The sequence below is a fragment of the Octopus bimaculoides genome, chromosome 1 (assembly GCF_001194135.2).
Source record: "Octopus bimaculoides isolate UCB-OBI-ISO-001 chromosome 1, ASM119413v2, whole genome shotgun sequence".
NCBI classification, from domain to species: domain Eukaryota; kingdom Metazoa; phylum Mollusca; class Cephalopoda; order Octopoda; family Octopodidae; genus Octopus; species Octopus bimaculoides.
Window position 1 is genome coordinate 81,743,693 of NC_068981.1, and position 23,845 is coordinate 81,767,537.

Here is a 23,845-nt window from a genome sequence, read left to right on the forward strand (position 1 = left end):
ACATGGGCCGTGACTGCTGAGGACATGCGTAAGCTCAAAAGGAATGAAGCCAGTATGCTCCGATGGATGTGTAATGTCAGTGTGCATACTCGGCAGAGTGTAAGTACCTTGAGAGAAAAGTTAGACCTAAGAAGCATCAGTTGTGGTGTGCAAGAGAGACGATTGCGCTGGTACGGTCACGTGGCAAGAATGGATGAGGATAGCTGTGTGAAAAAATGCCACACCCTAGCAGGTGAGGGAACCTGTGGAAGAGGCAGGCCAGGAAGACCTGGGATGAGGTGGTGAAGCATGACCTTCGAACATTAGGCCTCACCGAGGCAATGACTTCTGACTGAGACCTTTGGAAATATGCTGTGCATGAGAAGAACCAGCAAGCCAAGTGAGACCAAAATCCAAAGCCTCTGCCAGGGATGTAGCTAGCCCACTTATGCGTACCTTTCCTTCATTGGACACTAAACTCGGCTTGTGAAGACCTGTTGAGACAAGCGAAAGCGAAATTGTGATGGTACCTGTACCAGTGGAGTGCTAAGAGCACCAAGTGTGATCGTTACCAGCATCGCCTTCCTGGCACTTGTGCCAGTGGCACGTCAAAAGTCATTCGAGCGAGATTGTTGCCAGTGCCGCTGGACTGGCTCCTGTGCAGGTGGCACGTAAAATACACCATTTTGAGCGTGGCTGTTGCCAGTAGCACCTGACTGGCCTTTGTGCCGGTGGCATGTAAAAGCACCCACTACACTCTTGGAGTGGTTGGCGTTAGGAAGAGCATCCAGCTGTAGAAACTCTGCCAAATCAGATTGGAGCTTGGTGTAGCCATCGGGTTTCACCAGTCCTCAATCAAATCGTCCAACCCATGCTAGCATGGAAAGCGGACGTTAAACGATGATGATGATATATATATATATATATATATATGACAGATACATAAATACTTAACTACAGTGAAGTACGTTTGCAACATATAAGCTATTTTTCAGATTAAAATATAATGTACATCACATTCTTTGCCTTGAAATGTAGATCATCCAATCATAAACAGTGACTTTGCCATTTCAACCAGTTAAACTAATGTCAAACTGCAATGCATTAATCTTGGTTTCATACAGTCTGTGTTAAGTTAAAATTTTCTGTGGGATTGTGGGTTTGAGTGGAGTAGTAATTATGTTTTAGGATGGGTTGTTATGGAGTGCTGTTTTGGAGAAATCTTTATTGATTAAATTTGGAGATATGTTATTGTTTAAAATTTATTCATGTAAGTAGAACCTTGTAAGCAATTATGCATATTTATGTGTGTCCCTTTTGGTCAGTAGTTATAGGCTATGCCAATAGTCTTAGTTATTTTGATTTTATTGGATTAAATCCTTAGCTTTGACAATGTAAAGTTCAAAGGTACAAAGATCAGTATTTAAAAACTTAGTAATTAGGCGTGCCAACTCTTTTTGTATATGAATTTTTTAGGGGTTCACACAAGAATGCAAGTAGCTGGCATGTTTTGGCTGGTCAGTTTCTTTACTTGTAGTTATTAAGGGTATTTTCTGTTTTTATTGGAAGATGGGGGTTATTAGTCAGATATGTCATTGTGTTGTTAGTATAGATATTCATCTTGTGCTTTGATGTTCACAAGATGTGGGTAGGTGTATGTTTCTCTCTAGGTGTTCATTGTTCTATAAGCAATCTGATTAATATGAAGAAATTTTAACCCATGTGTTTTATGGAGGTAGAATTTGTGGGCTATGTGTTTATAAATATTTCTTCAATCCTGTTTCCAGTATGGGTATTTAATAATATAATATTTTAGGCATTTAAATATATGTGAAAGTGGGGCACTATGAAAGGTGTGTATATATTCGTGTATAAAAATAGGAAAGAGAAAAGAAAAGTCTGACGATGGGCTAACTGGCCAAAACTTCAAAGTCACTGTCAATAATATTATCTAAGAATTAGCATTATCCTGCGTTTGAGAATTTAAAATCACTTCTCTAACTTTTTAAGACATCTCAATGCTTCTAAAAGCAAACTTCATTTGTTTGTTTACGTTCATCGTAATTTGAATTTAAAATAAATTTATACTCTATAAAAGTACAGAGTGACCTATCAAATTAATGTAAAATTGTTTTTATTATAACTGAACATGAAAACAAATATTAAAATATGTGTGTGTGTGTGTGTGTGTGTGTGTGTGTACAGAGAAAAAATAAGTAGTAGTTACTTGCTGGTGTAAGCTGTTGTAACACTGGATGTTTTGCAGCATCAAGGGTGTGAGGACTGAGAAGATATCGATGTCTGCTTATGTCAACATAGGCAACTAAAACAATAAGTAAAACGTGGTACATGCTATCAAATCAACTTGTTTGCCAGTAAGTTATAGTTTCTGTCTATGTATATTCTTTATTTGTAAGGAATATAAATACCAACAGATAAAAAGTTGGTCTCCAGCTCTGAAACAAAGCTCTTTCACTGGAAGTGAGATAAAAATCAGCACTGTAATTATACAGGGGTTGGACAAAATAATGGAAACACCTAGCATCATAATTTTGAAATACCTATGAAATTGTCAGAAGCTTGTTTATTTTTATGTTTTTTTTATTTACTATTAGTGTTGCTTAATATGTTTTGCTAAAATTGCTGTTTCTTTTCAGATATCATATGAAAAAGGTAATTAAAATTCATTAAAATGACAGATTTATCAGACTTTCAAAGAGGTCAAATTGTTGGGGCTCGTGTGGCAGGCACTAGCATAATGAAAACAGATGAAATGTTTAGTGTATTCTCGAAAATAATGACAGCCTTCGAGAAAGTGCAAAAACCTCCTCGTCGAAAGAAGAAAACCAAAACTTTCAGATAAGAACTGTTGAACTCTTACACGAATTGTTAGAAAGGATCACAAAAGTACAGCTCCCAAAATTACTGCAGAGCTTACTGACAACCTTGAGAACCCAGTTTCCACAAAAAATTTTGCCAGGAGCTGCACAAAGCTAGATTTCATGGGAGGGCTGCAACCAGAAAACTACTACTTTCAAAAACAAATGTTGCAAAGCATTTAGAGTGGAGTAAAAACCCACAGAATTGATTCCTAGAGTAGTGGAAGAATGTTATTTTCTCAGACGAGTCATCCTTTACCCTATTTCCGACCACCGGCCGAGTATACATGTAGAAACAGCCAAAAGAAGCATTTGACCCAGACTGCCTTCTTCCAACTGTTAAACATGGAGGAGGATCTGTGATGATCTGGGGAGCTATATCTTGGAAATCTGCCAGCCCAATGGTTTCCCTTCGTGGCAGAATTATTTATAGTAAAGACTATTTAAGCATTTTATCTGATCAAATTCATCCTATGGTTGCGAAACTGTTTCCGGAGGGAAACGCAATCTTTCAGGATGATAATGCACCAATTCACACAGCTAAATTCGTTACTGAATGGCACAAGGAACATTCTAGTGAAGTTGAACATCTTATCTGGCCACAACAGTCCCCAGATCTCAATATTATTGAACATTTCTGGTGCATTTTAGAAAAACAAGTAAGGAGTCGATATCCTCCATCATCATTACTACAAGAACTGGAGACTGTTTTAGCTGAAGAATGGACAAAAATTCCTTAGGAAACAATTCAAACTTTGTACAAGTCTATACCTCATAGAATTCAAGCTGTAATTACTGCCAAATGCAGTCCTATTCTATATTAAAATAAATTTGTTTGTAATTTTAGGGTGTTTCCATCATTTTATCCAACCCCTGTATATGTATAAAATCATGCGTATAAAACCTAGTAGATGTAGCCTTGTTTATCACTGATTCATTGATCATTGATCCAGGATAACATAGTATGCTCAATTGTGAACAATGTTATGCTTATGGATTGAAAATTCTAGAAATTGCCAGATATAAAGGTGTTACGTTACAAGTCGGCAATCAAAGATTCTGCTTGTACTATAAAAATGTGCCCCAACAATCTGGAATGCACTTTCTATTACTTATGTTTACATGACTGTACTGTGAGATTGTGTACTGTTTATATGGATCTATATACACATACCTGTTAACACAAGACAGGTGAACAAACACAAAATACAAAGGCATCTGATCTTAACAACAGTGCAGATGAGTATATTCTCTACAGGGAAAGGTAGAGATGAGGAAGAAAATACACGATAGTAGAAACTTTGTAGCTGTGGGTGGCAAATCTACCATTTGCTCCATTTACAAAGTACTTGGAAAGGATTAATTTATCACTGTTCGGTTTTGGAACCTAACCTGTGATGAACAAAGATATATGTATTTAAAAATACATCAGCAAGGAAAAAACAAAAACAAAGCAAAAAAAAACCAAAACGTATAGAATAAATGACAAATTAATGTTGCAATTGATCAAATAAACGAGAAGATTCTAGTGATTGCCAGGTACGAAGTTGTTATTTCACTGTTTTATTAGTGATTGGAATAAATGAATAGATGATAAATGATCATATAAATCAGCAGCAGTTTTTAATTGACCACCCTGAAGCTGGTGTTTCTTTCCAAATATCACTCCCATCTTGTGGATTCAGACTTTTCATGGTTGGTCACACTTATGGCTAGAGTCATGTTATTATACAAATGAAGAAGAGTTCAGTGATGTATTGGAGCCCTTCCGTTGTAAACGTATGTTCCTGAAAAGCCAAAAATATAAATGGATAAAACAAAAGAAAGATAAAATAAAATAAAAAGTAGTAATACCTTGTGGTTGGGATAGTTAGTTGTTGTCTAGCCCCAAGTTAGTCCTCTTCAAGCAGATCTATTGCTGAGAGTATTCCAGCTGTGATGATTCTATCCTTATTTCAGATATTTTATAATCTCTAGAACTAACTATTACCCAGTGTGTCTGTTTTTTTTTTTTAATAAGAGTAAAATATGATTTAGAGATTTGATTGTTACACATATCAAGCAACAGTACAGAGATTCCTTTGTTAGTTGCAAATATTTAGTGAATATTCAAAGAGTTACATTTTCTTTGGATGCCTCCTGTCTACACATAGTGTCATACAAAATATATATCATTTTGTCAGAAAACAGGCATGTGCTCACCAAGTCAGTAATGATGACGTTTTGCAGTAGCAATAAGTGATTGAATTAATATGACATAGGAATACTAAATGAAGGTTTTAATAGTGCATACACTATCATTATCACTCTTACTGAACAAGTCCAAGACATAATTCTCAATGCTCGTCCCCTTCCAATAACTAATCAAGTTGATACAAGGTAGCAAGAACGGATATACATTACCATGGGAAACTGAAAATACTGTTGTTAATATGTGAGTAGATGTGCAAAGCAGTGAAAGCAAGAATACAAACTTTAGTTCAAGTATGTTTGAGAGATTAGGTGCTAACCCTCTCCCACCCCCTTTTCTTCTTCCTGTTGTCTTTTTAAGAGCAGAAATTTCTAGGAGTGGATTCCCAGTCCCCTTGCTCCTGCAGGGAATAAGGCAACTGCATTCTACTACTCCCACTCCCAGCTACAGGGGAGTTTGCTTGTTAATCCATAGCTGGGACCCTTACAGGTGCTACCACTCCAGGCTAGAGTAGACCCAGAGGTCGTTCCACACTCCTCAAACACTGAAACCAGGGCTCCAGGGTCCCACTACCGGATGTAGTTTAGAGACATACCCAGGAGAGATGGAATGGCCGGTAGGATGAATGTGAACATAAATGGTGAGATGTTAGAGGAGGTGAGTGTTTTTAAGTATCTGGGATCACATGTGACAGTAGATGGGGGGTGGGGTGGCTGAGGAAGTGGGATATAGAGCGAGGAAGGGAAGCTGTTGAAAGGTATGCTAAGAGATAAAAGGTTGAGTATGAAAGTGAAAAGAGGTGTATATGAGGGAATGATTGTGCTGACAATGTTATATGGTGCAGAAACATGGGGTTTGAGAGAGGTGGAAAGGAGGCGATTTAAAAGTGTTTGAGATGAGATGTTTAAGGGCTATGGTTGGTGTGACATGGATGGACAGGATGCAGAATGAGGAGGTATGAAGGCAAACAGGAATGAGAGAAAATCTAACCAGAATGGATAGACGAATGTTGAGGTGGTTTGGCCACATGGAGAGGATGGATAAGGAGTGGATAGTAAGGAGGGTAATGAAGGCTGAAGTGGTAGGCAGCAGAATCAGAGGCAGACCTCGGTTTGTGTGGATGGATGAAGTGAGGAAAGCTTTGGTAATTAGAAGTGTTGGAGTGAGAGAGGCAAGAGAGTTTATGAATGATAGGAAAGCTTGGAGTGTTTGTGGACGGATGAATGAATTAATATTGCTCAAAGGAATACGGAATCAGCATGATGTGGCAGGAGTAGACCAGCATATGCTGTCGGGCCCCACTGCTGATATTGGGGATTGCATTCTATGCCTTGACCCGAGCATAGGATGGGGGTCACCTCTTGAGTTGGGAAATGAATAGATACCCAATCCTAAAAAAAAAAAAAGGGGAATAAGCCTGGGTATATATAAAATAAAAAGTATTTAAACACCAGAGTCAGCTAAGAGTGCCCTCTATTGGATTGATGGATGCATTTCAAACTTGTCAGTTCTTTTAAGGAACTGATACCAATAGAGGCAACTCTGGAGATGATGATGATGAAACAAAACTTCCTTTATAATAAATCAGTGAATATTATTTACTGATTGAAAAGGTGTTGAGGTGGCAGAGTCATTAGCGTACCAGACAAAATGCTGAGGGGCATTTCATTCATTTTTGGATTCTCAGTTCAAATTCTACCAAAGTCGACTCTGCCTTTCATCATTTCAGGGTCAATGAAATAAGTACAGATCATCGTTGACTTACGACCTATCTGACTTACGACCTATCTGACTTACGACCTATCTGACTTACGACCTATCTGACTTACGACCTATCTGACTTACGACCAATTGACTTTACGATGATTGGTGCATCAGCTCCTGGTAGGAATAATAAATAGTCCAGTTGAAATCTAACGAGTTTAATTTCTTTGAAATTAACCCATCTACGGGCGATGTCAGCTAACAAACGCTTCTTCTAGGTTTCATTATTGATTGCCACTGTGGTTATCCCAAATGTTGGATGAATATCCTGTCACAGAGACACCGAGGCAACCTCGTTTTTGTTTATAAGATTGCTTGAGGCTCTGAATTTTTTGACTAACGCAAGTATAATAGTATAATACAGAATGCTGTGTGTGACTTTTACCTGAGAATGTACCTTAAGAACATAAAAATTTAAAACAAAGTTATGTAGACATATAGGCTGACTTACGACAAGTCGACGACAACCTGTACCCGTCAAGTGTTGGGCTCCATATAATCAACTACCCAATCCAACAAAATTTCAGGTTGTGCACTTAGAGCAGAAAAGGTTATTTACTGGTTATGTGTACTGGCTGCAAAGCTGGAACAAATACTCAAGTAGATGCATGAAACAGCGAAGGAAATTATATAAACTTAGCATCAGTTCAAATATGTCAGAGATATTTGAACCAGTTAAAGCACTGTGGTATTTTAATGTCTTTTTGTCTTAAGCAAGAACGTCTCTTCTCTGACAAATTGCAGAGAAAAACTTTTACATGTTGAGATATCTCACATATTTGAACTAGTCTTCAATTCATTAACTGTTGTTAAGGTTTAGGTCAATTCTAATAGAGTACTTGTATGATCAAAGGCCGTTTTTGCTATGATTAACCTATTTTCTTAGGGATAGATCTACGACAACACAATTGAACATGGTTGTTTTTTATTTTTCTTCATTTTTTTTTTTGACTGAAAATGGTAATGCATGATGTGAGTGGTAATTGGCTGCTTTTTCTAATAGGTTGAGTGACTATGTAAAGGCTACCTCATTTGGTTACTGTGCTGAATTTGGACCTTACTTTTGAACTGAACTGACCTACGTACTAGAGGAGGATGTAGTCTTTAGTAGTATTTGTAATAATTTCTAATATTTTAGATATTTGGGTGTGGGAATTAGTCAAACTGACCTTTATATTTGACTGGTACTTTTGACCAGACAAATACCGAGATCAGAGGGATAAAAGGTAAAGTTAACACCAGTGGGTTTTGAACTTAGATCGTGAACAGTCAGAATAAAATACTGCAAATCATTCCACCAGATGCTCTAAAGATTTAACCATTCTATTACCCTCAATGGCACCTTTAATAAGTAATAGGTTATGGGACTACCAACAAACATTTACTGGAAAGCTTACTTAATACGCAATTGTTGATTTCACTTATTCTGACTCATGTGACACTGGCTGATATATTGATCTGAAGCAAAGGAGTTAACAGTAAATTTCTGTGTGTTATCTATTTATCATATACTTGTTTCGGACATTGCTCAGTGGCAATGCTGGGGCAACACCTTGAAAGGTTTAGTCAAACGAATTGAACCAGTATTTAGTTTTTAAATCTGGTACTCATTCTACTGGTCTCTTACCCAATCACTAAGTTACGGGGATGTAAACAAACCAATACAAGTAGTCAGGAGGGGAAGGGGGAACAAACATATATACATACATACATGTATGTGTGTGTGTGTGTGTGTGTGTGTGTGTGAGAGAGAGAGAGACAGGCTTCCATACAGTTTACATCAATTAAATTCACATACACAACGTTGGTAGGCCTGGGACTATACTAGGAGACACTTGCTCAAGGTGCTGCAAAGTGGAACTGAACCCAATACCATGTGGTTGCAAGGTGAGCTTCTTAACCACACAATCATGCCTGCACCAAGATGAAAAAAAATATTGCCACTATCACTACCATTCAAATCACAAAATTACTGACCTTTATTTTGGCTACATCAGTTATTTGGCACCAAATAAAATGAACACATAGACAAAAGGCAGTTTAACTTCATATATAAACTGTTGAAAGCTCAATAGCTCAATAGCTTGAAAACTGTTACTAGCATTGCATCGTGTCCTTGCTCATATTGAATCAATCCAAATAGCTGTAATAATTATAAAGAAGTTAGAACAACTGCTTGCTATGATATAACTGAAAAGTTTTTGTTCAGCTTAACAGTTTGAAAGTTTTAGCTTTCAGTGCCCATTTCAAGGCCCATGGACCTGAAAAAGTTAACTTTATTGTATTGTTTCATGATAATTTTATAGATGCTTCATATATGCATTATACCATATGAGATGCTCATGACTAAATGATACTGATGTAAAAAGTTGTGCATCAAAAGAAATGCATATGTGAAGCTGGTCAAGTTGGTATAGACAGTACAGCATCAGGTTAGATGCTTTCATTATGACAAAGGTAGAGATGATGACAAAAGTTGAAATTTAGAAAAATAAGGAAAGAAAAACATATTGTGATGTAACTTACACAAAGTCCATATCCAAGTTTTCTTTACTGGAATACATTGTCTTAGACCGTTGTTTCTTCTTGCGAACAGGTGCTACCGGAGGTGGCATCAGACTGGATGCTCCCTTCAAAACAAAAAAAAAAAAGTAAAACAAATTAGAACTACAAAATGAAGCAGCATCTGATTTAACCAGCTTCCTCAATACCATGAGAGTTAATTTCTAGTACAGCTAGTAATTTGTTTTCCTTTATAAGAAAAAATTTCTACATAACACATAAATATCATAAGCTCTTCCATGAAAACAATGTTAAGACGAAAATATTTTTTGTGTGCAAGCATTTTACAAAATTATACAGACAAGATTACATCTGAGATATCACAGATCAAATATCCATCCAGTCACAGAAATAGAAGCACTTCACCCTAAATGACAATGTAATTTTAGCTTAATGGCAAATACACAAAACCACTTGTTCATAGAGTAAAGATTACATTAACACTTGACAGTGAAGAGAAGTGCAGTGCAGAGAATTCAAAGAAAATACATTTAAAAGAACCTCCCCACCCACAAAAATGAATAACTTCCACAAACTCCTAATGTAAACTTATATGGAAATTGAAGGATAATGAAATTAACAATGAGCTGGGGCATTGTTGGAACTGTTAGAAATATATTCCAATGAGAAGTGCATTTTAAATTTGGCAAAGAAGCAAAACCTTTTTGATCAAATGTGTCAATACATTAAAAAAGACCAAAACATACATTTTCATGTGTGTGCAGGCATTTTACAAAATTTCATCAGCATAAAGTTAACTATTGCCACAATAATAGGTACAGATCATAGGCAACTGGCAGCACAAGTAAATACCTTACAATATAGTACTACATTAAATATTTTACAATCAAAAACTCCTGCAATCATCTTGTATGAGCGACAAGTTGGATGGTTCAAAAGTTCAGAGGAGTAAAATAGTAGCAAGTTTATACAACTTGACATATTGAATTATTATTCTACTATTAATCCAGTACTAGTTAATAAGGCTCTCATTTTTGCTATGCACAATTCGGATTCATCTAGGTTGGATATAGATTAAATGCTAGCTGCATATAGCACTCAAATAGATTTCAATAACAAATTGAAGTTGAGGTCTGATAGGGCTGGCTGTTTCAACACAGCAATGGGATCAAGTGACTTAGCACAAATCACTGATCTTGTCAGAATATTTTTCCTATTCCAGATGGAGTCCTAGTTTCTTAGGTTGGGAAGTAGATGGTCTACATAGGGATGACACTCTTCATATTAGATAGTTGTAGTAAATTAGAAATAGAGAGATGTAAGAAACAACCATTTAAACTCTTCAAAATTTTCAGACTATAGAAAATAATTACTGTAAGGTAAATTTTGTTGACGTAACATTTAGTCTGGATACCAAATTAATTGAACCATACTATAAATCCTGATGTGAGTTGTCTCACTTGCCTATGATTAACTTTCAGGTGCTTTTAACACCAGACACATTGAGAATATATTCATTTATACCGAAAATGCAGCTGATCCATGAACTAACAATACACACACCTTATGTAGGTGTGTTTGATTTTGTTTATATACCTCAAGCTGCTTCTAATTCATATTTGAATTATTTTCTATGACATGAAATGTTGGGACATGCCAGCAGATGGTTTTCAAACTATTTAGCATATAGTCATAGTTGGCAATATGGCTTGCAGCAGGCCTTGTTCAGCACATGACATTGAAAAGTCACAACAATGACAAAACATTGATGCTTGTTGTTCCAGGAAGGGACCTGATGTGAGTTGTCTCACTTGCCTATGATTTACTTCCAGATGTTTTTAACATCAGGCACATTGAGAATATATTCTCATATGCCTAAAATGCAGTTGACTCATGAACTAACAACACACACACCTTGCGTATGTGTGTTCAATTTTGTTTATACATATATATATATATATATATATATATATATATATATATATATATATATATATATATATATATATATATATATATATATATATTAAAGTGTGTGGCCAAGTGCTTGGGGTATTGCACTCAGGATTCCAAGTTTGTGGTTTCAATTCCCAGACAGGTGGTGCAGTGTGCTCTTGAGCAAAACACTACATTTCACATTGCTCTAGGACACTCAACAGTACATAGGTAATCCTGCAATGCAGGTTTATGCTAGTACTTTCAGCATCATTTGAAAGTGAAATCAATGAAAGAAAATGCATTGTGACTAGCAGTACATAAAAACATTCAATAGTCTGGTTCATACAGGGAGAATGTTATATATGATGCAATCATGGCTGTGTGGTGAAGATTTACACATCACAACCACGTGGTTAAATTAATTTAACTATTTAGTCTTGCTGACAGCACCTGAAAGCAAGTGTTTTTTACTTCAGTCTAGGGTCACCTAAAGTCTTGTGAAAGAGTTAATTAGACAGAAACTGAAAAGCCCATTGTGTGTGTGTGTTTCATCATCTTGACATCATACACTAATTGTAAACAAACTTCACAGATGTACATGCGGTAATAGTTGTTTGCAATCATGTGTGAAAACATGTCTCACCCTTCATAACAGTCACAGTACATACAAAATGTGTATTGTAAAGAAAACAAAAGACACTGAAAGCATTCACAGGTGCTGGGTATTGTTATCACAAAGAAGGAACACAAAAAGTGCATGAAAAATACATTGGCTTCATTGTAGATAATGTCAGGAATTCCTGTACTTACAGTTCCTTCATAACAAACTACAATAAAATAGAAAACACAAATACACACACAAATGTACTACTTATCATCACACATTGCATACAAACACATCATCGACTCTCTATGCAATAAAACAAAAACACTAAAAATAAAGGATCACTTGGACATGCAAAGGACACAACTTTTTGCCATTGCAAACTCAAACACTCAGAAAGCCTGCTATGAAACAGAAAAATCACCTCCAAACATCTACAACACTACTCTCTCTCCCATATACATAAAATAGTAGTAAACTGAAACTCATGATAAACTGTAGACCATTTTTATATGTGTGTGTGTGTGTGTGTGTGTGTGTGTGTATATATGTATAGGGTTAAAAAATAAATAAAGTTGGAGAATGCACAAAAGTATATTTTAAAGAATGTTTAATATTTTTGTTACAGTAAGTGATTTAAAATATAACTGGTTCTGATGTATCCATCTTATCAAATATTAAAAAGAACTTTTTAGGAAGCCAAACAGAAATTTTATTTTTGGGAGGCGGGGTGTTAACAGTTTGTATCCAGGTTTTTATATACATACATGCATACATACATACAGTATCAAGGATTCGAGAGAGAATCAGGTACTTATATATATGTACATACATTTGTGAATACATATTGGTGTACATTCTTTTATTCTTTTATGTATTTCATCCTAAAGGCTGAAGCCATGCTGGGGCACCATGTATCTATCATACACACACACACACAATATAGCAATATGTGGTTCTTGAGACAAGGGGTAAGAACAAGATATACTCAGTGTAGAAAACAAGTAGTAGTGTTCAAATGAATTTGAACTTAACTCTATGCTATAATGTATATAAATGCCAGCATGTTCCCACCAGTCTAGGGTGTACACTGGCAACACTTGATTTCAAGCACCCCTATGGGCTCACCTGAATTCATTCTCATGTGGAGACTATAAACTCTCTAACTCCTTAGCTACATATTCCATCTCAAGTCCCAGAATATTCCCTATACCTTATCCTGGTCCACAGTTTGTGGGGGTCTCCCATATAACACTAACCATCATGTTTGTAAGTTGCATTGCAGAGAATCGTTTGCTGCATCAAAATTTTTTTATTGTGCAATAGGTTCTCGAACAATCCTCTCGTGTATGCACAAATTTTATTCCACATTTGCCCATTATGTAAAGTTTTTAAGATTTTTTTTTCTAATTGTGGTCAAGCTTACTTACCACTTAGCTATGCTAGCAGCATTTTCTTTCTCTACTCTTTCTATCTCAGCATATCTTCCTCTCCCACAACCCAACCCATATTTCTTTTGTTCATTGCTTATCTCTTCTTGTCTTGCTGTATAGTATGCTACCATCCCTAAACAGATTTGTCTGCTTAGTGAGATTTCCTTGACCACCAGAGGCATTCCTTTTCACCACACTGACCTTAACTTTATCCTCTCTCTGTTTCATCTAGTCTGCCTCTGTTCATTCCCCCAACATCATGGAAATCCTCCACCCTCTCCTTGTCTTTCATTTCTTCTTCTCTACCTCTGTTACTCTTTCCAACATCATATATATTCTCCTACCTCACCCTGCCTTTTGGTTTTACTTTTCTCCTCCACTTCCTTCAACCTTTAAATCTCTGGCACAATTATATGAACTGCTTTTTCCAACTTTTCTCTTGACAAGGGGTGCCAGACTTAATTTGTATTACCTCCATGTGACTGCTGCATATCCAAGTCTTGTTGCATATTCCATCTGCAAATTATGGATAAGCTTCCTGAAACAGCTATTGAGTTAAAAAATTATCTATTCTCTTTTTAGTATTTTGTATTAATTATGCTCTATGTAAATATATTTGTGTATGTGTGTGTATCATCATCATCATTTAATGTCTGTTTTCCATGCTGGTATGGGTTGGATGGCTTGATTGGAGATGGTAAGGCCAGGGACTACACCAGGCTCCGTTGTCTGTTCTGGCATGATTTCCACAGCTGGATGCCCTTCCTAACACCAACTGCTCTATAGAGTGTACCGTGTGCTTTTACAATGGAAAGTGTAGTACATAGTAATTATAACCATTAATAATACTTAAAAAAAAACAATATAATAGTAAATTTCAGAAAGTATACTAGATAAGACTATTTTGTCTAATGAAAGATTTGTGAAACAAATATAATATTAGAATGGAAAAATAAGTGAATAAATATACATTAAACCAACAGAAAACCAACAAAATTTGAGTATAAATTCATCAAGCATTCTTAAAGTGTCAACTGACAGCTATGATATGAAATAAGTAAAAAAAAAAATCCAAAACATTACATGCCGAATAAGAATAATTCCAGATTATATATATATAAAAAAAAAAATGCTAAGATGAACATTGAAGCAAATCAAACATTTTATAGTTAAAAGAACAGATAGAGAAAGTAAATTAAGATGTTTGTTTTTCATGGGACAGATTAAAAGTAATGGAAAGACTTGAGTCATTATTCTTAAATACCAACCATCAGATGTTATTAAAAGTTGATATTGAAGGAGGGATTGTTTTACTTTGCTTTTATGGTTAAGATACCATGAGGTTTGTATTTAGCTCTCTATCTGTTTGATATAATAAACCAAAATGTTGAGAATTTCTCAGGTGTTTGTTAAAAATTTCCCTCTGTGCAAATAAGAAATGAATAACAGAAATGCTTAAAAGAACTATATATGTGTGTGAAGAAACTTTGTGCAAAAAAGGAAAAGTGAAATAAATAAACAATGGGAGTGTATCAAAAGTTAAAATAATATAATGATAGAGACAAAAAAAAAAAGGGATTTGGCAAAATGAAACCAAAATACAAAGCACAGAATTTTTATTATGTTCAGTAAAACATAAACAGACTAATTCTCTATGAAACAGAGAGAAGAAATGTTTTCACATATATTAAACAACCACAGAGCATGCATATACTTTACCATTGTGGTGGCATTAGAGTTGAATAGAAATTTATACATACACTACAAAAGAAAAGAGGGTCGAAACATTTTAACAAGAAAATGTATGACACTGAAATGATATGGGAATTGATGATGATGATGATGATAACATTGCCAATAAGTATAGTCTTTGCAAATTAGGAATTTTCTTTGTTTTCTTTTAATTTCTCTACTATCCAGTGAAGATTCTATGGTCATTTTACAATCTAGCAGAAGACAATCTTTGCTAACTTAACTGACAAAAAAATTCAGAGAGCATAGTCAGATATTTATCCCAAAATATGGCAAATCAGCTTCCAATTAATTCAATGTGTGCTGATGACTTGACCTTCTAACATTACCAAATCTGCTGCAAGTCTTTTGAAGAAGAAATAGTTAAATATCTTGCTAAACAGATTGAAACTCAAGATGCATTAGCTGGGGAAGGGTTACTGACATATGAATTTTAACAGTCAATTCATAATTTGATTCATGTTTCTTTATTTGTTCATTTATTTACTGGATTGATCTGGAAGAATGGATTGTAGCCATGATATTTACATGTTCTTTAATAGAGGGAATTCCAGAAAAAAATTAGGGAAAATTGTAGTTAATGTAGGGACTGAGTGAAGTAACAATATGGATCATGAGAGGAGGAAAAAAAAAATTGGGAATGCTTAAATGGAGGTGGCATGAGACTAGCCAGCTCTGAAATGCAGAGGTCGATAGAGCAGCAACATAATAAACACAGAAAAGACACAGCATGGCAGCAGGACAGAAGTTGGAGTGTGTCTGAGAGTGACTTAAAGCCAACCAGTTGAGTAACCTTTCTTTAGAGATAATTTAAGAAGTCTGCATCAGAAGCAGTACTACTGCCAAAGATGTTGGAACAGGACTCCATTGTGAGTTTCCTTTGAGTTTTATAGATGATCAGTTGTTGATTGAGATTGAAATATTTTCTGGTTCTGAAGAAGGCTGGTCTTTGTGACAGTTTTTGCAATATTATGTATGTGCACTAACTAACAGAGATCAGCATGGATAGATAGTGTCCTAGCATTTGAAGGTTCCGCGATGGTCTTAAGTGCATGCTGTTTAAGAGGACAAGTGTTTCCTTAATATAAGTAGTGATAGTGTTCTTGTGCTCTTTAATGGAGTGAAAATTGGCATGAATCTAGAGGAGAATGTTTTTAATGTTTTCATGGATTCAATGTTGGCATAAGATGTCTAGGTTCTATGGGGGTGACACCTGAGTGCAGAAGATAAAGAAGGAATGAAGGGTTATATCATCTGCTAAGTGTCTCTAGTAGTTAACATTAAGTAGGTTGTTGATGTAAAGGATAACTGGTATCATGCTTTGGCCATGAACAACTCAATTTGTGCTGGCTAAGTTCACTTGACAAATAACAGAGGTACATTTCATGACTATAAGCATCAAGAGCACTATAAGATTAACAAGAGTTTTATAATCATTCAATGCCTAACTGAAATCCTCTTATGTATTTTGTTAAAATATAAAAAAAAATCTGGCAGTGTTTCAATCAATTGTATCACTACTATGCTAGTGGACATAATGCAATGATGTCATAAGTAAATGATAAAGTCATAGGTAGGTGGTATGGACATGCTTATGGTGAAAAATGTGTCATGTAATGTAGTTATAACTGAGATAATGCTGTGATGACAAGGGAATATAATCATTGCTATAACAACAAAAGTGAGAAATACAATATCTTGAAAGCATACCAGATTTTTTCTGCCTGAGGTTGGAGAACCTTCTTGGCTGCTGCTTGGACTTGCGGAATGAGACGATAGGTTGCCACTAAGAAGGTAAAGATCCTCACAAGAACCTCCCCAACTTGATCTCATAATTGGTTGAGCTTTCATACTGTTTGAAGAGTTGATCAAGCTGCCTACAACAGCAACTCGTTTACTTTTGCGTATGGCTTCAGATCGTTCAAAGTTTTCATCTGGAATGGAGAAAAGAGAAAGATAAAGGGAAATGAGAAAGCAAAAGTTACCAAAAATATATAGAATGAATGACTATTGAGAATGTAGCTGATTAGCAAAAGTCTATTTATAATGAAGATGTGAAATAGTCAAGTCTATAGAATATCAGGCAAGCAACTTTTGGCTCACAGAGCCATATGGAGCTTGCCTGATATTTTAGAAGTTGTTCAGATGTTTTGTTTATCCTGTTTGAGTTAGTTCAAGTAGCTATGGAGAATATTTACCAGATCTTCCAGGAAATGCTATCCATGATAAGAACATAGCTAGTAATATTGATAACACCACCCAAAACTTCATATCAGGTCACTATGTCTTTGTTGAAGACAACTTTTACAAATCAGGTTCATATAACTCTTAAATAAGCACCAGGTTTTGATGTATCTCAGCATTGTCAACACTAAATAGCACTCTGCAATCAATGGAAGCTGTTTCGTACTCTGACTGGGTATATTTTCTTACACAACAACTTAGAGTAACCCAATCTATTTTCAGAATTCTAAAATGGAATTGATATTAATGGCCATGTAGTAGATGGAAATTCTATTAACGATGAGTTAGCTCTTATTTAATAATTTCAACTGAATATAATGACAAGTAGGTTTATAGGCTACAGTATAGAGGCTTAGAAGTACAGATACCATTTATTCTCATTTTAAGTCATATTGGCAAATTTTGAAATGATGTTAATGAAACCTTAAATTTGTATAATAATAATTATGAATACTAACAGACATTAAAACATAAAAATATGAGTGGTGGGAGTTGCTGTAGTTAATTAAACTTACACCATTGTTTTATATTTTTATTTGTTTCAGTCATTTGACTGTGGCCATGCTAGAGCACCACCTATTTTACTGCTTATTTTACTGATCTAAGTAGGAAGACATTCAAAGGTGAGAGTAAAGTGATGTCAGCAATGCCACTCTATAGATCTGGCCATCCTTCTGTAATAAGGATGAGGAAGATAATGATTCCCAAAATTGTTAAGGAAGGATGGATGGACACAGACATAGCTGAATGTTTAAGTTTGCTTTACAATCAGGAGATCATAGGTTTGACCTGACTACCACAGAATCTTGAGTTAGTGTTTTCTACTGCATTCTTGGATTGATCTAAACCTTGTGGATGAAACTGAGTAGACAGAAACTGTGTGGAAGCCTGTTGGATTGTATTGGTAATTCAAGAGCCCAACCTAATCATACAGAGACAATGCTGATTTGACCTGAAAATTACATTACGGATACATATGGCTGTGGAATACTCAGTCACACTAATTCACTGAGAAAATCATTCAGTTGGTTGAACAACTGAATGTTCATTTGTCAAAATTGATAGAAACTCCATTCTATTTAGAGGATGGAGTTAGTTTGTACATATTTTATTAATCCTGGATTAAAGATGAAAGACAAGATCAACCATGGTGGGGTTGAACGTCAAAGTACCAAAGGATTGAAGTAAAAAGTAAAGCATTTAGTCGAAAAATTGACACACACTGTAGAGAGGAGTCCATAGCATCTGATTGCTAGTTTACATTAGTAACACTACAGTGATGATAGGTAAAGCCTGCTTTTAAACATTAGCACAATTCTTGACTGCTACTTATAACAGTATTAGGAGATGCCATCCTTTCCATCAACATCATCATTACCATTCTTTTTACATCCAAAATATTGTGATAGTTGGAATTTTACTCACCAAATGACTTCACCGATCGAGTTTGTAAAAGTTCTACAAAGAGAAAAAGAACAGAAAGGAAAAAAATATTAGATTAATTAGCTGACAATATTGACTTATAAATTAGGTACAAAGTTACACATTTTTTTTAAACAAGGGTATACAGTCAGATATACTGATCCCCAATACCTGCTTCATTCTAATTTTTTTCCATCTAAGAAAGATAAAAGGAAAAGTCAATCTCAATTTTGGCAGGAACTACTCATGGATTAACAGATAATACAAGGAAGGAAGGGAATTAGGAATACAGAAAAATTAATATGAAAAACAGGCAAAATATATCAAACAATACTTGGCGTTAGGAAGGGCATCCAGCTGTAGAAACTCTGCCAAATTAGATTGGAGCCTGGTGTTGCCATCCGGTTTCACCAGTCCTCAGTCAAATCGTCCAACCCATGCTAGCATGGAAAGCGGACGTTAAACGATGATGATGATGATGATATATGTATGTATGTATTTATTAGACATGTATAGAGATAGGCAGATAAATAAGGACAGAGAAACATGCACACATACACATTATATATATACACACACACGCACATATATATTTATATATGTGCATGTGGTGTGTATGAGAGATATGTTACTGAAGTAAAAGTGATTGATTTAATGTGTGATGAGCTAAAACATGCAAACTAACATTATATTGTTAGAACAGCAGAGAGGTAGTGAGGAAGAAACTGAAGATGTTCCTCCATGATGTTGCTCTGTGTACAATTAGAAATGTCACAAATGAAAAACAGAGCTTCAATGTGGTTGCTCATCCTGCAAGAACTTGTGGTAAAATCACCCTCAATTCATACCCTACGCTTTTAAAGCAGGATGCTTTGTAAAATATAGTCCTTAGACATGATGGTTACAGATAGAATGTCTTTGATCAGGAGTCACCCCATTGTTCACCTAAAACAACAGTGGAAATATCAGAAGCTAATTGCCACAGTATCACTGTAAAACAAAAATTTTCAACTGGAGTTGTAACCCCAACAATGAAGGATTTTCTCAGTGAATTAGTGTGACTGAGTATTCCACAGCCAATGAAGGGTGACAGAGGGTACCCGTAAGAGTTTAATTTCATTTAAGAGATTGAAAATATATCATGAAAACTGGGGGAATAGGTGAAGATATAGAAGAACAGTAAAGGAAAGATATATGAGGAAGGAGAAATAGAGGCAGATTTAGAAGAGGACAATAAAACAAAAAAAAAGAAAGAAAGAAAAAGAGGTGAAGATGAACAACCGAAACTATGGGCTTTACTTAAAACTGTCAGAAGATAGTTCACTGGAAAAGAATGGTAGTCTATTGTAGATATAAGGCATTCAACTCCAGAAGTCATAATATCTATTCTGGAAACAATGACATCACTTAAACCAGAATTAAGTACCTTTCCCTCAATCTCTCTCCCACACATATTTGAATACTGTTCAAGCACTTTTAATACAAATCCATTTAACACATTAGATTAAAATAAAAATCTCATAAAATGAAAGACAAGATTTCAGTTGGTCAAAGCCATATTAATATGTCTGTAGTTCAGTCAAACTTTCTTTCACTACCCAAAGTGTGGTCATATAAATATGATTTATGCTTATGACCGTCTATTGCATTGATTGATTTAACTTATAAATGCAGTGATGGCTCATATCTATGGATTTACTCCAGAATAAAATTTTGTATGGAAAATAAACACTGCTTACACATCAGTAATACAAGGGAGTATCCAAAAGAATCTGGAATTTTGCAATATAATTTTATTCATTTAGTTTTACATGTTTACACTTTTATCGCCTCCCAAGTATTCTCTATTTGAAGCAGTGCATCAGTCCAGATGCATTTCCCACTGTTCGGAACAGTTCTGGAACCCTTGTGAAACGATGCCTTTTAATGCCTCCATTGCTTTTTTGCTTCACCCCTTCCACATCAGCAAATTCCATATCATCAGCTTTCGTCATCAGTGATGACCTTTGAAAAAGGTCTTGATCAACTTTCAACTGTTCTTTCAGTTCATGACATGCATTCAATTGTGATTGCTTTTGATTTTCTGTGAGCAAGCGAGGCACAAATTTTGGTCAGTTCATGAATTTTCATGATGTTTGATGGTTGTTCCTCAAGTGACAAGTGACCATTCCTAAAGTGTGAAAACCACTTGTAAACTTGTGTTTTGCTCATGGCAATGGCCTTGTAAGCTGTTTGAAGCATGACAACTGTTTCAGCCATTGTTTTCCCCAGCAGAAAACAGAATTTCACAGAAGCATGCTGTTCCTTCATTTCAGCCATTGCAAAACAAAGATACCCTACATGGTAGTATGACCTCACTGGACAACACTGGTTGGCAGACTGATGCCAGAGGGTCGCATCAAGTGGCTTTTAGCAGCAGAAGCCTACAATTCATCACAAACATACACATGTACACACGATATATTAACATTACACTTTAATGGAAATACTCAGTATTTCCATGACGACATGAAAGGCATCTGGCTATAAAATGTGTTAAAAAACACTGACATGCTTTCAGCACATGAAAGAAATAGAAACACACAGATGAATTTATTGTGTTTATTATCTCAATATCTATCTATCTATGACTTCAGAATCTCCTGCAACTCTTCTGGACAGTCTTCTTAAGTTGGTGAATGCTGCCATAATCCTTACCTTCAGTTCATCTTTGGTGTTACAAGGAGTTTTGTTGGTCTCTCACTCAACTGTGCTCCACACATAATAATCAAGGGGGTCACAGTCTGGGGAGTAAGGTGGCCAGATTTTAGGGGTGGTGTGGTTGCAGAAATTGCCTGACAACATGATTGGGTTCTCCTGCTAGTGCAGCACTACCTCCTCTAGGCACTTGATGTAGGTCTCTGTGTTGAGTCTGAGGCTGTGTGGGAAGGTGAATGGAGGCATAACGTTACCATCACTAGTGCTCACTCCAAACACCTTAATGCTGACTGGATGTTTGATTTTCATCACTCTATGTACATGTCTTTAGACTGACACCCAAACACTCTGAAATGTTCATACTGCAGCTTCTGGCACAAATGCCAAGCAGTACAGTGCGTCGTTTCCAAATTTCTGGCTGAGTGAATTGTGTCATGGTGCTGTTTTTCTTACAGATGGTGCCCAACTGACCCTACTATACCATGTAGTCAACACAATCCAAAACAAATAATGCACATGCACAAAATTAAAAATATAAAAAGGTGACAATTTACCCATTGCACCTTTTCTATATAACTAAATGAATGACTGACGAACAAGATTTGCATAATCACCTTCATTAACACATACACACATATAATGATGCATGTGTGTGCATATAACATCTGTTTTATTACAGTGACAGCATAGGATGGGTGAGTACTTATTTGAAGCACAGTTTTATAGCCAGATACCATTATTGTCAAGAAACCAATACCTGTTTTTTCCAAGTAAAGGTTCTTTCTTATTCCACAAATCTCTTAAAGTGTAGAGCGACTGGCCATAATGTCAACAAGGCAAGTAAATATCATCACCATTTCACTAAAACATTGAAAATATAAGATACCAACATTCAAGTACATTCATACACACACACAGACAATGGGTCTCCTATAGTTTCCAGCTACCAAATTCATTTACAAGGCACTGGCTGGTCCTATTATAGGTGACACATACTTAAGCTACTACACAGCGGGACCAAACATAAAAGCACTTGGTTCTTAACCACACAAACATGTCTACACACACATGTATATGTACATTCACACAGATCTAAATGTACATCTGACAGTTATGAACAAGAGTATAAAGGTTAGGGTTAGTGGTCATTAATCCTTCAGCATAGCTTCAATAAATCCATGGCCGAAACACCTAAATATCAAAGGTTTAATCCATCTGCCATGAGAATATGTTTTACAGAAAAGTACTGTAAGCAGTAGCAGTGATCAGTGCTTCATTAGCCTGTGGTCATAAGTTAAACTTCAACCATACATTAACAGGCACACATGTTTATATATATCTTTATAATATTAAAATAACATTAATATCATTATAGGTGTAGGAGTGGCTGTGTGGTATGTAGCTTGCTTACCAACCACATGGCTCCGGGTTCAGTCCCACCGCATGGCACCTTGGGCAAGTGTCTTCTACTATAGCCTCGGGCCGACCAAAGCCTTGTGAGTGGATTTGGTAGACGGAAACTGAAAGAAGCCCGTTGTATATATGTATATATATATATATGTATGTGTGTGTATATGTTTGTCCCACCAACATCGCTTGACAACCAATGCTGGTGTGTTAACGTCCCCGTAACTTAGCGGTTCGGCAAAAGAGACCGATAGAATAAGTACTAGGCTTACAAAGAATAAGTCCTGGGGGGTGATTTGCTCGACTAAAGGCGGTACTCCAGCATAGCCACAGTCAAATGACTGAAACAAGTAAAAGAGCAAAAGAGTATCCAACGACAACAAAGCACCATATAGGTAGAATTATAAATATATAAAGCAGGTGTACAGAAAGTACAATCATTGCTAGAAATAGTAACAGTTTACAGCGCTATGTTGAGCTTCACTGAATATTTACAGGCAGAGATGTGTGCAAGTGTGAATATAAGAAAATTCTTAACTCTATGGAGAGGAATAAAGGATAACTCAATACTGCAGTTTTAAACTCTCCAGATCAGATGCGTGAACACGAATCAGATTGGTTACCATGGATGACCAATTTTTAAAATACCCACTACATCACTGCCTGCTTACTTGGCTGATAGCCCCAGTCATAACCAGAATCAAGATCAGAGATGTAGTGGCTATCTTAAAATTTGGTCTTCCACAGTAGACTCAACTGACAATAACCAATCAAATTTTTGCTCACACACAAGATCTGGAGAGTTTGAAACTGCAGTATTCAGTTACCCTTTATTCTTCTAACTGTTTCCATAGAGGTAAGACAGGATTTTCCTATATTCACAGCCCACACACATTGCTGCCTGTAAATATTCAGTGAAGCTCTACATAGCGTTGTAAACTTACCCGCTGATATTTCTAGCAATGATTGTGCTTCATGTACACCTGCTTTATATATATATATATATATATAT

At 35.9% G+C, this 23,845-nt stretch overlaps 1 protein-coding gene across 1 annotated transcript in view; it reads right to left on the bottom strand.

Annotated features, from left to right (window-relative positions):
* Nucleotides 1-4,381: 4,381 nt before the first annotated feature.
* LOC106880999 (ankyrin repeat domain-containing protein SOWAHC) overlaps nucleotides 4,382-23,845 on the bottom strand; it is a 58,603-nt gene continuing 39,139 nt past the window's right edge. The window contains exons 4-7 of the mRNA XM_052965786.1: nucleotides 18,733-18,765; nucleotides 16,774-16,997; nucleotides 9,340-9,443; nucleotides 4,382-4,645 (exon numbers count right to left, since the gene is read on the bottom strand). Coding sequence (XP_052821746.1) covers nucleotides 4,585-4,645; nucleotides 9,340-9,443; nucleotides 16,774-16,997; nucleotides 18,733-18,765 — 422 coding nt within the window. The 3' untranslated portion in view covers nucleotides 4,382-4,584. The remainder of the gene's footprint in view (nucleotides 4,646-9,339; nucleotides 9,444-16,773; nucleotides 16,998-18,732; nucleotides 18,766-23,845) is intronic.